The 14575-nt window shown below is 34.1% G+C and overlaps 1 protein-coding gene across 1 annotated transcript in view; it reads right to left on the bottom strand.

Annotated features, from left to right (window-relative positions):
* EYS (eyes shut homolog) overlaps positions 1–14575 on the bottom strand; it is a 706806-nt gene that overhangs the window by 594997 nt on the left and 97234 nt on the right. Inside the window, exon 11 of the mRNA XM_015621104.2 lies at positions 13472–13576. Coding sequence (XP_015476590.1) covers positions 13472–13576 — 105 coding nt within the window. The remainder of the gene's footprint in view (positions 1–13471; positions 13577–14575) is intronic.

Raw genomic sequence — 14575 nt, 5'->3', positions numbered from 1 at the left:
AGTTTTAGCTATTAATTTCTCCTTCTAAAGCCAGATAATATTTTATATGCTAGAATATATGCAAAAATCTATTCTTTTTAACTTGTTAAAAAGTTCTGTCCTTGTTATAAATTTGTCAGATAACTAAAATTAGAAAATGGAGACTAAGAAATGATACTTTAAGCACTTTAAGAGTTCATTATATTTATCCTGATATCTTTTAAAAAATAAACTTTATGAGTTTAAGTATATGTAATAAAGCTTTTTTTGCATGCAAAATCTCATTAAATTCAGTGAATAATTTCAAATTTAAAAAAAGTCACAGGTCTAAAAGTTCTATGTACTTCATGAGTGGTAAAGTTGTATTCTGATGCTTCTAATGACTGAAAAGCTTTGTCATTAGCTCTCCTTTTCTATCACAGTGGAGAATCCACAATAGATTTTTTTCTTAAAGTGGCTGAAATTGAACATGTTACCTTAAATGTAGAAAAATGGAATCTAAGATAAGGAAATCATAGAATACCTAAATATGCAATTACCAGTGTCAGTCTTTTAGGTCTCAGTGGTAATTTATGTTATCTGTCCCAAACAAAAGAAAGTGGAAAAGTAAAACTATGCCTAAAATACCTTTAAAAGAAAGAAAGGAAAAAAAAAGGACTACTAAGAGATATGAGGGAGAACTCATTACTATTTACTATTACTATTTACAGCACGTATTTACACAATTTAGCTGATTTAGTCTTTCTGTGGATCCTTGTGGATGAGAAAATCTGTACATGAGCCACAGTGTACATTCACAGCCCAGAAGGAAAAAAAAAAAAGCCCCAAAAACCTGTAACAAACCCCAGAAGTTGATTCAAAATAGGAATGGACAGTAGGCCAAGGAAGGGTATTCTGTCCCTCTGCTCTTCCCTGCTGAGGCTCCTACCTGCATTACTGCATCCAAGTCTGGGGTGCCCAAGACAAGAAAGATTTGTTAGAATGGGTCCAGACAAGAGCCACAAAAACGACCAGAGCACGTCTCATATGAAGACAGGCTGAGACATTCAGGGCTGTTTGGACTGGAAAAGAAAAGACTCTGGGGACACATCATTGTGGCCTTCCCATAATAATGGGGCTGGTTAAAAGGAGGGAGAGGGACATTTTATAAAGGCAGATAGTGACAGGACAAGGGGCAATGAATCTAAACTGAAAGGGGCAGGTTTAGATTAGACATTGGGAAGAAATACTCCACTGCAAGAGTGGTGAAGACCTGGAACTGTTTATTCAGAGAGGGTATGGATGTCCCATCCCTGGGAGTTGTGTTCCAGACTTGATGGGGAGTTGAGCAAGCTGGTCCAATGAAAGGCATCCCTTCCCATGACAGTGGGGTTTGGAACAAGATGATCTTTAAGATCCTTTTCAACGCAAACAATTCTATAATTGCATTATTTCAGTGCTGCATTAAAACAATACTAAAACAATAAATTTAAGATGCTGTGTTCAGTTTGCTCACTTACAGTAGAATAAGTGGAGAAAAAAGGTTGAAGATAAAGGTAAGTGTAGCTGCTGACGCTAAACTCACAGTGCTCAGTTCATAGCTATATACATTTACCACAGCAGTGGATAAAGGTAATCCTCTTTGCACTTTGAAGAGTACTTAAAATTCTTTTATTATAGCAAAAGTCCACAGGAATGAAATGAGTATTCAATCTCATAAAGCAGAGAAACTTCAAGAGAGAAATGCACTCTCTCTTGTAGTTGAGTATGTGGGTGGCCACGGGTGGCAAATTAGATATGAGTTTGCAGTGTAATATGACAGAAAAATGCAATTCAACAAAGGTAAAAAGTCATGGAGGATGAAGGCAGTTGTCATTCTATGCAGCTCGTGTGGTATAGAATCACCCAAACATGTCATTCTATTGCATGTATCTTGAGAGTTGTTGTTGATATATCGCTTGAGAAGATAATTTGTGTTGAAGGACTGTATATTTGAAGGAAAAAAAAAAAAAAAAAAGAAAAAAATTATTAGAAAGATGCAAGTGGGTGGACAAGAGGATTACTCACTGGTAATTTCCTATGTACACCTGAAGAAAGAAAATGACTGGTGGGATTAACTATTTGTTGTTCTACTGGAACTAACTCTGCTACTGGAATGCTACTGCAGTTCTGTAACAACAGAGCTAAATTTATCTCAAAGCATACCAGAATATGCAACAAATCTCTTTCACTGAAATGCTGATAAATTAATGCCTTTATTAATATTTAGAATATAATTGCATCTTATTTTATGGAATGAAAACAAGGAGGGAAAGGTATGGTAATGTGATTAGTTAATGCCAGTGTGCAGCTGTGCCAAACATAGCTGCACACTCAGTATCAGTGGGATGAGAGAATTGGAGGGAAAAAAGTAAGAAAAACTCATGGGTTTGGAAAAAGACAATTTAATGGGGAAAGCAAAGCTGTGCATGCAAGCAAAGAAAAACAAGGAATTTATTCACTGCTTTGCATCAGCAGTCAGTTGCTCAGCCATCCCAAGGAAAGCAGAGCTCCATCATTCCCAGTGGTGACTTGGGAAGACAAACATCCCTCACGACCTTCTTCCCTCGGTTTTATATGCTGAGAATGATGTCATATAGCATGGGATGTCCCTGTGGTTAGTTGAGCTCAGCAGACCAGCTATGGCCTCTCAGCTCCTTGTGACTACCTCAGCCTACTTGCCAGCAGGGCAGTGTGAGAAACAGAAAAGGCCTTGCTGTGCAAACACTACTTAGCAAGAAACATTGATATAATATCAACCAACAATATTTTGTCACAAATTGAAAACACTGATTATATTAGGTGCTATGAGGAACATTAACTACATACAGCCCAAAACCAATAGAAATTTTAAAAAATTTAAAGGTTTGTTTTGGAAGACACGGAAGTTAATTTCATTAAGAGGAAGCTAAATGAACTTGCTTGAAAAAAAAGAAACTTGAATTTGACCAAGAAGTTCAACTAAAGAAAAAGTTTAACTAAATGCCAGTTAGCTGAATAATTCTCTTGGAATTATGTGCAATCTGTACTATGCTCTATTTCTCTCCTGGTTGATGTACAGACTCCCCATCCAGCTGTCAAAGCATGCTTTTTATTCTCTGAAAGTCCAGCTGACACAGTTGGCACAGTCTGAGTTACAAGCTTAAGGAAGAAAGCTGCTGAATCCTCTCAGGGAGGTTGCATGGTTATGGGCTGGATTCCTGCCTAGTAAGTAGAAAGAGTAACCAGATATCAAATTTCCTGTCTAACCACAGTTTATGCAAAATAAACTGGAGAGAATAACCATGCCTAATTATGAAGGCAGACCAAAACTCCAGACAGGTTTTCTGCACTGCTAACCACAATGGATTATTATTTTATTGTGTGACAGTGCCCATCAGTGATAAATTTGTCATTCAAACTTGGTCTGCAAGCATATCTTTTATCTATAAGGATAAGTAACTTTTCCCAGCCCTTTTATCAATTTCAATTCATAAACAGTAAAGAAGTAAAACACATGTGGCAAGGCTGCATTAAGATATAGGAGTGTAATAAATTGTACTAAAAGAAGGCATAGAAATGATACAGAATGATGGCATATTCCCATGAAGTACAGCATGCTTTAACAATCACATTCAGGTAAATAAGAATATATTTCTCATTCAATTAAAAAAAATAAGGAAGACAAAAGAAAATCATGTGCAGGCTAAATAAGTAACTCTACACAGAATTTAAATAAACATTTCATAAAGTTTCTTGATGATAAAAATTCATCACCTACAGAAAGGATAAAAGACAATGAACTTTCTATTTAAATGTTTCCCTAAGAAAGTACATATAGACATTTTTCATCAACCTATCATTTTGTTTGTTAAATCAAATAAATTTCCATAAGCAATTTTGATTACTTACATGAACAGTCATAAATATATATTAATAATAGGCAGCTAGAGAGATTATATGTATTATATGTATGTATATGTATTATATATATTATATTATATATATGCACATATATGAAATTATATATATTTTTTTAAATGAGCTTTTGTTTATCCAAATGTGGTTTTATCATTGATATGAAAATTAAATTTCTAGCTGTCATAAGAATTCTGCAAAGATGAAACTGAAACTACACATGTAACCAAGAAAGTTTATATTGAACTTATTTAATTGAGATGTCAGTAAGATGCAGTCAATGGCTCAATGTCCAAGTTGAGATCAGTGACAAATGGCATTTCTCAGGGGTCACTATTTGGAACAGCACTGCTGAACATCTTTGTTGACACTAGAACAATGGAATTGAGTGCAGTCTCAGGCAGCTTTGCTGACTACACCAATCGGTGTGGTGTGGTTGAGATACTGCAGAAAAGGGATGAAATCCAGAGGGACCTTGACAAGTTTGAGAGTTAGTTAAAAAATATAAAATGCAAGATTCCCCACCTGGGGCAGGGCAATCCCAAACACAAATATCAGGGCAATCCCAAGCACAAATACAAGCTAGGCAGAGGTTTGGCAGAGTTTTGGCAAGGTTAGCAAGAACAGGAGAGAAAGGACAGAAAAGGACTTTGGGGTAAGAGGGTATGTAGTGAGATGACAAGGGGGAGATGGATTCTGGAACCTAAAGGGGGGTTCATGAAAGCAAGGGAGAGGGACTTTTCCTACTGGTAGATAGTGACAAAGGACAATGGCTTCAAACTGAAAGAAGACAGATTTAGTTTAGATATTAGGGAGAAATTCTTTATTGTAAGAGTGGTGAGGCACTGGAAGAGATTTTCCAGAGTTGTGAATACCTTATCCCTGGAAGTGTTCAAGGCCAGGTTGGGTTAAAAAACTTGGTCCAGTGGAAAATGTCTCTGAAGGAGAGCTGGAACTAGAGGATCTTTACGATCTCTTCCAATCTAAACTATTCTATGATTCTGTGCAGGTACTAGATTTATAAAAATATCTGCACCAAAGAAAACTACCCAGGCACAGGGTGCCTAGATGAACAGGTTGTCTCCAGAGTACAGACTATATTTAAGAAAAGACATACAGAAGAGTAGTTGACATAACATTCTAGAATTAGATAAAATAAAAATATTTTGTTGAAGAAACAATTAACCTTGGAAAGGGATCCCAACTTATTCATGTAGATAGATCATCATGAAGTTTGATCGTAGCTAGGATCATGGGTAAAGCTGCCCCTACATTTGATACATAATGCTGTAGTAAACTCCACTCAGCTGTGCAGGTGTTCCTTTCTTAAGAAACAGTTATGCAAAATTGATAATTGGTGATCTTTATGTTATTGCTAATTACATCAACATTGCTCTATTGTTTTTAAAGTGAACTATGAATCTGGTCTCAGGACTTTCTGGTTCTGTTTGGACTGTGTACCTGATTTAGGACTGCCTATGGAGGCTGAATGCACCAACAAGTGAATAGCGTGGGCAGCCAAGACTATAAAGTGGCTGAAGTAAAACCATGCTATTAATTAATTTAAACTTTTTTTTTTAAATTGACGAAGTTGTAACAAATCAGGTAGGGTGCAGCTTGCCTCCAACAGTGTGCTTCAACAATTTGGGCCATAGCCTCACTATTTCAGTCCTGAGTTTTTCTCTCAAAAGGACTGCCCATTATGTTGAACATAATAAAATTGTATGGTAGTTTTTGTGAGGTTTCATTTTATTGAACTTTTTAATTGTGCCTTATTACAGCTAATTTTCACTGTTTGTACAAATTTCTATTCTGTCCTTGTCATCCTGCTACTCATATCATCCTTCACCTTATTTTTTTTGATGATTCACATTTAGTTATAATACATATGCATTTTCCACTTGTCCTTTTCATATCCAGACAGTGAATTAAAGTATAACATTGTGCTTTATTAAAATAGATAGACTGTTTTAAGAATCTTAAAGGTATAATAAGGAAAATATGGAAAAAAATTATGTGAATTTTAAAAAAATCCTCCAAAATTTATTTGTAAAGATGAAAGAATAGAATCAGTTTAATTCTAGGGAGATCTCTGTCCACTTTTATGCAGTGTCTTTAGTCACAGAGTAAATCACATCATCTGGTTTTCACCTCACCTCATCTATCTTCTGCTGACTAAAACTTTGTACTCTAAATGCAAACTCTCCCAGTTTAAACCCTTTACAAAAGACTGGCAGCTCTAGCAAAATGTTAATCTCATCTGTATTAATTTTGTCTATAGAACTACAAAATAGGGAAATTAAATCGTAATATGCCAAACTATTTCCTATTTTGTTTGTAACAATGAGGATTGACCTTAAAACAAACAAGCAAACAAAACTTATTGAATTCTCTAGATCATATTAATACTGAAAATGAAAACATGAAGGAAGCATGTTATACAAGTGCTCCTAATATAAATCAGGTATCATGACACTATTGTAATGCAAATAGAACAATACTTTCTGTTGTGTGCTTCATCCAATATTCTATATGAATAAAATGGAAACATATATCAATTTAAATAACATTCAACAAAAATGATGAGTAGCACAGGCGTAATGCAGAAATGTTCTTTGAAACCTACGAAGAGAAGTTGTCATGGAAACAGCTGGGTTAGAAATATTTTTGTGGCTATAATTTTATTCAGCTGATGCTTATTTTTTATGTTATTTTAATAAATTAATCTTCCTGAAATCATTCATGATTTTAATTTTTTTCAGAATGAGGTGTTATGTTAAGAACTTTCCAGATGTAAAGAAAAGACTAATGGCATATTCAGGTGCACTCAAACATATAAAAATGGAAATTTTCAGTTTACTCCTACTCTCATCTAGCTGAAAGACTAAAAGAAAAGGTGAGTAGAAGAGTGAGTCATTCCCTTCATAAAAGGCTATCATGATACTCTACACAATCTTTTGCCTTAAGCGAACTAAAGGAAGAAGGAAATATGTAAAAACATTCTTAACCAAATTTGAAATACTTTAATTATTTATCCTACATGAATAAAATAGGTGAACTAAAATGTTTAACTAGCAGAAGTCATCTATAAAAGTAATTTAAAACAAAAAAAGTTAAAAATTAAAACAAGTAAAATAAATAACAGGTTAATCAGAAAAGGACCACAAGTACACAGTGACAAAAAAAAATATCTTGCTAACAAGCCTGTCTGCAGGAAACAGAAATTTAATTAGTCTTTATGAACATGCCTGCAACAAATACAAGTTTCTAAATATTAGTTTTCATAGAGAAAAAAAAGTTAAATACCAAAGGAAGCAGAATGGAAAGGGTAAAAAGTGGCACATCTTCAGAAAACAATCTGAAGGAAGCAATATAAAATAAATTAAAAAGCAAACCCAAAGAATTAATAATATTTCAATGAGCAATATAAATGGCCAAAATAAAAAAACAAAAAAAAACCCAAAAAAAAACAACCACCAGAGACTAAAAAAACTATCAGAAGACTAAGCCATATAAAAGAAGAAGAATGCACAAAGAAACTGCAAGGCAATAAAACATACAGAGAATGAATCCATGGGTTTGAAAATATACATTATTTCTTGGAACAAGAGGTGATCTAAGAGCCTCCACAGATACTTTTTTCCCTGCTAAACATGCTGGTTCACTGATAGGTAGAAAGTTTTCTGGACACATTAATCTTAAAAAAAGTTGGAGCACAACGCAGGTCCTTTAGGACTTCCTCATCAATTTCTTAGGCAGATACCCTTCAATTTTCTGATAGATTGTGTGGAGAATTACATTCACTCTATATTGAGCCAACACCATATTAGTTCCAACATCACATATTAAATCAAGTGTCAAATAGTAGCTGCATATATATCATCACTTAAATTTCCTTGGCCATTGCTTCCATTGCTGAAGATGGCATTAGGTTGCACCTTTATTACACTGAATTGAGAATACATATTAATCAATACTGATCACTCCTCATGTTTCTAATGATAAAGATCACACTGGGACAGCAAGTGATGGCAACAGACAGCACCAATAATTTTCTTTAGAATTTTTAGTACCGACTGGAGGTTTTCTCTGCTCCAAGGAAAGGGGCTAGAGTTTCTTCCAATAAAATTGCTGAAAATGATCAGATGGTACTATTTAACAACACAAGATGCATTGCTGTGTTGGAACACAGGTTTCAGACTCCTTGAAATACTTTGCTTTTCTAGTGCCATCTTCCACACATAGCTGCTATTGGTGCAGCACGTGGTTCTATCACAGTAATGAGCAGAATGTTTATTTAGAGCCTTTCCACCCTGTTTATACTGTTACAGTCCTTTCCCCTTATAAACCTTATAAAATTTCCTTATGTTACTTGTATCAATGAATAACCTGAATTTAAATATTTTAGAACTTTCATACTACGAACTTCATCCTTTGTTTCAAGATAGACCAGTGGAGACTAAAATGATGAAGGATCCTATTTTTACTTTTCTTAAATCTGCTGATTCACAACTCTGATATTTGTGGGTGTGTGGTGGGTTCACCTTGGATGGCTTCCAGACCTCCATCCAGCTATCTGCTTTCTTACTCCTCTTCTCAGCAGGATGGGGAGAGAAAATTAGATGAAATGTCTCATTGGTTGAGATAAACAGCAAGATCACTTACTAGTGAGAATTATGGGAAAAAATAAACTCAGCTTGGAGAAAAATTAATTTTATTTATTGCCAATAAAACCTAGAGTAGGATAGTAAGGAATGAAGCAAAAACTAAACCATATTACACTTGACCTGACCTGCCTAAAGTTCAGAAATAATGCTTGCAAAATCTCCTGTACAAGGTCATCAGTATATAGCAGTAACTTTTCCCCCAAGCTGTGTTATTATGTAATTACATTCCTGTCAAACATTTTAAGAAGATGTTTGCAATATTCACCTGAAAGGAACTCGTGTCTTTTATCCAGAGAGAAAAGGACATAAGTAATGAGTTCATGTAATATCTAAGGATATTGTCTGATTCTGTTTGTCTGATTACTCCCTCTTATCTTGAGGTGCAAATATAAAGATTATGCTCTGTCACAAAAATCCACAAAAATAGACCCTGAAGAGTCCATTACTGAAAGTAACTTATACCTTTTGATGCACAGGCTTCCTATGTTGTGTTAATAAAATTAGAATATAGTACAGGGAAATTAGGAAAACAAAACCAAAAGAAAAAAACCAAACCAACCAAACAAAAACAACAAAGAACTGTCCCCCAGAAACCCCAAAAAGCAGAAAAAAAAACCCCCCAAAACAAATACCCATACATCAACCCAAATTTCTTATGAGGAAAGGATTTTGTCTAGTTGTCTACCTTTAAAATTTGACCCTAGTTATTTCAGGTTTCCAGCAATGCTGGGATACATTTATGCGAATTTATGATCTGTATGATCGAATGACCTAATTTCATCCAATTTAGTGACAATATCTTATCAACAGCAGGATGGACTACTGGAATAATATCTAAGAAAGGTCTCAGCTGTATTACAGAGAATTTTAATGGATTATTTTTAAAGCTGCTGAAAGGGGATTTGTCATATAAAAATAACAGTTTGAGTATTAAAATTGACCACATATAAAGAAATTTAACTACTTGAAAGCAATTAATAAAGGATAAGATATATTTTCATAAAATGAGCTCATACAATTTATTAATGTATATATTTTAGATTTGTTAAATATATAAAGTTCTGTTTTATTAGCAAGAAAAAATTTGTGCTTCTCAAGGATGAATGAAGCCTATATGTAAGTTTGAAAACTTAAACTGAAACAATGCAATTTTTGGGTCATCTTATTGGAGTGTCTAGGCTACAGAGGCATTTGGGGTAGATCTGGGTAACTCCCTAGAAGAAAAAACTGTCTTGGAAAGTTCATGCAGACATAAATATGTCAGATGATTGCCTTAATATAGCACAGGTCAATTTTCACATTCTATTTATTTTTCCCCCTTTAATCTCTTTAAATAAATTAAAACTGGAGTACCACAAGTCTCAATCAAAAGCAGTTTTATCAGATTATGAATCTTCTCTGACAGCTTAATTCTATTAACTCCCACCAATGTCAAATGCTTTGCATTTCTTAAACATTCTACTTTATAAACACACATTAACTGAAAGTTCCTACTTATTATCAGAAGCAGCGTTAAGTATTACCATAACATTCTTGTTAATGATCCTTGTTTATTAATGTGGGTAATCAGCTTGCTTTCTTCAGATACAACAAAATATCCACAGCACACAGCACTGTGAAGAATCCAGACTTACATTTTTCATCTTCTCATTGGGCCAGTTATGCATTTTTCAGATGCAACATAGCATACCATGTGTAACCAGATGAGCTTTTGGAAAAATATATATCTTTATAATCTTTATAATTTATATAATAAATAAAAAGTGATAGTCTTACATCCACTTTGCATGGAGATTCTATAATATAAAAGATAAAAATCACTCTTTCATTTTCAAAACATATAGATTTATTCTATCTTTACTATTAAACAGTATCTCTTCATAATCAAGCCATGTCAAGATCATTAGTTAAACTACATTCACCCATTGCTAATGCAAAGCTCTTTGGGAGTCTTTCCACATCTGTCTTAGCTTAGCATTAATGTTTCTGAAAGAAAAACTAGAAAGAAATGAATCCTTTCCTTCTAAATTCTACTTTAAGAGAACTTATGCTCTCTTACATTCAAATAAATGGCAATACTGTCATGCCATAATTTGCAGAAAAAAATATTCAATTAATTTTAATGCATACAACTCCTAACTGTGGTTACCTTTTTAATGTATGCAACTCCTAACTGTGGTTACACTTGAATTTTTAGTCAAAGGTAAAAAACAGTGCTTCTCACTTTTGACATGGCAGAGACATTGACATATTTCTTGCCCAACAAAGTTATCTTAAAATGCATCTAGGAAAATAGAGTTATTATTACTCATAAAATAATAATCTAAATAAATATTAGAAGTAGAACCTCCGCTGAATACAGAGGAAAGATCTTTATGTTCATTGTTTGTACCATATTTGATATTAAAAGGTCAAATTTGAGAAGACATCATTATGCACCTAAAATAAGGTGCAGATACTATTTTAGACAACAGAGACAAAGCAGAAAAATGCAAAGAAAACAGCTACCCACCTAATGAATAAAAATGTTATTGTTCTAGTCAGACAGACAGTTATAGCTACAAGTTTATTAATTTACAGAAACATGATCATTAGGACATATTCAAATTGTTTTCTTTCCCTTGTCTACTGCTATTGAATACATGTTATTTATTCCATTTTTTAAGAAATTTTATTTACTTGCTATTACTTGCTAAAAAGACAGTGACTACAGATCTTCTGATAAGTAAAACTTACTTTTTCCAGAAATCCAGTACGACACTGGTTATCAATGAAAATATGGAGGCATAAATTGTCATTTTTCACTTGAAGATTAGCTCAAGTCAGCTGTTATGTTTTGAAGTGATACTCTTATTAGAACTGAGCTAGCAGTAAAAATATCCAGTAATGTAGCTACTTGTGATTTCAGGCAATTTACAGACATTATTTAATCATAGCAATGTATTTGCAAGACGGTTACATTTGTTTATCTGCACCTTCACCCAGAGAATATGAACTGGGATATTAATTAATTTAGCCAAGGGCACAAATGGAATGTGTATCGCATTTAGATTAAAATTCTCCTCTTTTTAGCTTATTGTTAGGTATTCACATCAGTACACAATTTTTTCCCTTCTCGATTTCAGTTTGTTAATTTATTAATAATGTAGCTGCAAATTGTGATACAGCAAGTCTTAACTCTTTTCAGAAATAACTGATCATTTCTACAGATGACTCCTGGTTCACTATGAGGTTTTTTGATCATTTGACTTATGCTGATGAAGAACCACTGCTATACACAGCATTTTTTTAGAGCCACTAGAATGAAACTCATAATTTTTAGTGTATATGCCCATTACATAAACTTCATTGTTCCAGATGACACACACACAATGGGAATTCTAATAAAATTAATTGGTTAAGGAAACCTTTACAAAGTGGCTAGCTTTTCTTTAAATAAAAAGGCGCAGATGATTAGTTACACAATGCCACAACAATTTTGTTTTCTGTCACTGATATGCATTCTTCTATATGAAAGAGATGTCCTTTCGGATCTGTGGAAAGAAAGGCGCAGGATGCTTCTGTGTAAAATCCACTGTAGATAAAAGTTTTGGTGAACACCAGGAGTCAAAGACATGATAACAGAAGTGGTTCATTGAATGTGATAACCTTCATCTCAGAAGAACAAAGGAGATAATGTTTGTGTTAATGTTTTGCTACAGCCTTTTTTCAGTGGAACACCTGACAGGCTTACATTTGTCTCAGTGAAGCAATAGACTTGAAAGCATCACCTTATCTTTGAAGATATAAGTATTGTCTTCAGTTCCCAACTCAGCAGATACTGACCTTAGGGCATTTAAGGATCTTTTGTTATTAAATACATTAAAGTTCTCTTAAAATAAGTCACTCATGTTGAGAGGGTTCATTGGATACCTGTATTTCAGTACTCTGACATTTCCAGACTTTACTGATCACCATCTTCAAAACACCACAGTACTATAAGTACTTCTTAGCCCATAACTGTATAAAATTACATTTTTGACATTATTTTCCATAGTACCAATGAGCTTATAAATGCACACGTCAAAACAAAAAACATTATTTTCTCAGCAATTTATCATCCATATTTATGAATGAATTTATAAGCTGCAAAATCGGTACCCAGCATCCTTTGGTCAAAACTATTTCTAAGGTTAGGAATTTCTAACCCACCCTCTTCTATGTTTTCATAGTCAACACAAAATAGCATATAAAATCTCAAATTAAACAATGTATATGCAATTAGCAAAGGAGAATCTTCAGAATCATATATCATTGTCCCTAATTTTGATCAGTCTTTTTGCATTGTTCTTCGTTCACTTCTCACCTGCCCTGATGCATCTTGTACGTCCTTTACATCCTTTACCATATCTTCCAGCCTTGTACAATACCTTGGACACTTCAGGACATTTCAGATGCCACTAAGATTAGGCAACCAGATTGAGGTCATACAAACTTTAGGACAATGTTCAGTTCTTTAAGAATTAGTAATTTGGCCAGTGGAATAGGATTTGAAAGACTGAGGTTTTTATGTTTGCTACATTTCAACATTTTGCCGCCTTAACCCTATATTTTTTGAAAGAATGTGTAACTGTAAGATGTCTATACAAATATACACTAAATAATTTAAGAACTTCAGTTCTGTCATATTTCTTTCCCAGTATGTTCCAGCACTACAAATACTTTTTGTCTAAGTAATCTATAATTCATAAAAATTTCTTATGACAAATTAGAAAAAAAATAATTTAATTAGTCTAAATAAGTAGCTCTGTACATTTCAAAAGGCAAGCAGAATGCTTGTATTGTACAAGACTTCACAGCACTTGAGTAGAAAATGTGGGACTCCCATATTGTGCCAACACAGCAATTATATAAAAAGTGTAAATGCTTACCAAAGGGGCAATTGCATTTGAAGCCACTTATGTCCTCTTCACAGGTTCCCCCATTCCAACAGGGTCTGTCTTGGCACTCGTTGATGTGAACAGAACATGTTTCTCCTGAAAATTTGAATTTAAAATAAATATATAAATAAATTAATAAATGAATAAGGACAAATATGTTGACACATTCAAATCATAGAGATACATTTGTCATGAAAAACACTTACAGGATTATCACAGTCTAAGTGGTGATCCCACTGGCCACAGTACACTGCGTACACAGGACTACTGACTGACTCCCTGTGTGTCATGAATTCTTCTGCTTTGTTGGTTACAGGGCAGTCCATATTCACAGGCAAAGTTGGAAGCATGACAATCAGGAAAATAGAAAGCTTTCCTACTGAGGTTGTACATAATCCTGAAGTTGGTTTTTTTCAGTATACAAATCTACAGTGTTCAAGCAATTTTTGTCCAGTTTTGTCAATAATTTTCTTTAATTTTGGTTTCTGACACCATTGAAACAGAACTGTGAAGTATTATTTCATATGAAAATCAGAACAATGTTAATTTACAGACCACTATGTGTAATAGAGAAGTTCAGCCTATGTTCTACTACAGCAAGTTGTCAGTACTGTAATATTGTACATTTCTCTTCATCCATGTAATACAAAGGAGGAGTAAGATCAAATCACTAAAGAACATTTAATGAAGCAAAATAAAAGGGCATTAAATAATTAAGAGCAAAGCCAGGAAGTATAGTGAAATGAAGATTTGTAATCTAGAAAACTGTTTTCTTTGATATGCAACAGGAAAAGCTATTTCCAGTCTGTTGGGTTTTTGGGGCCAGGTTTTGGTAGAAGGAGGAGCACAGGGGTGGCTTCTGTGAGAAGGTGCCAGAAACTTCCACCATGTCCAAGAAAGCCAATGCCAGCCAAGTCCAAGATGGAAATGCTGCTGGCTAAGGCTGGCTGGACCAATCAGAGATGATGGTAACATTTATAACACATTTAAGAAGAAGGAAAAAAAGTTCTTGTGCAGGTGAAACTGCATCCAGAGAAGAGCAGAGTGAGAGCATGTGAGTGGAACAGCTCTGCAGACTCCAAGGTTAGTGCAGAA

This window comes from Parus major, chromosome 3 (assembly GCF_001522545.3).
Source record: "Parus major isolate Abel chromosome 3, Parus_major1.1, whole genome shotgun sequence".
Lineage (NCBI taxonomy): Eukaryota > Metazoa > Chordata > Aves > Passeriformes > Paridae > Parus > Parus major.
Note: the sequence above shows the minus strand (reverse complement) of the source record. Positions and strands in the feature narration are given on the sequence as shown.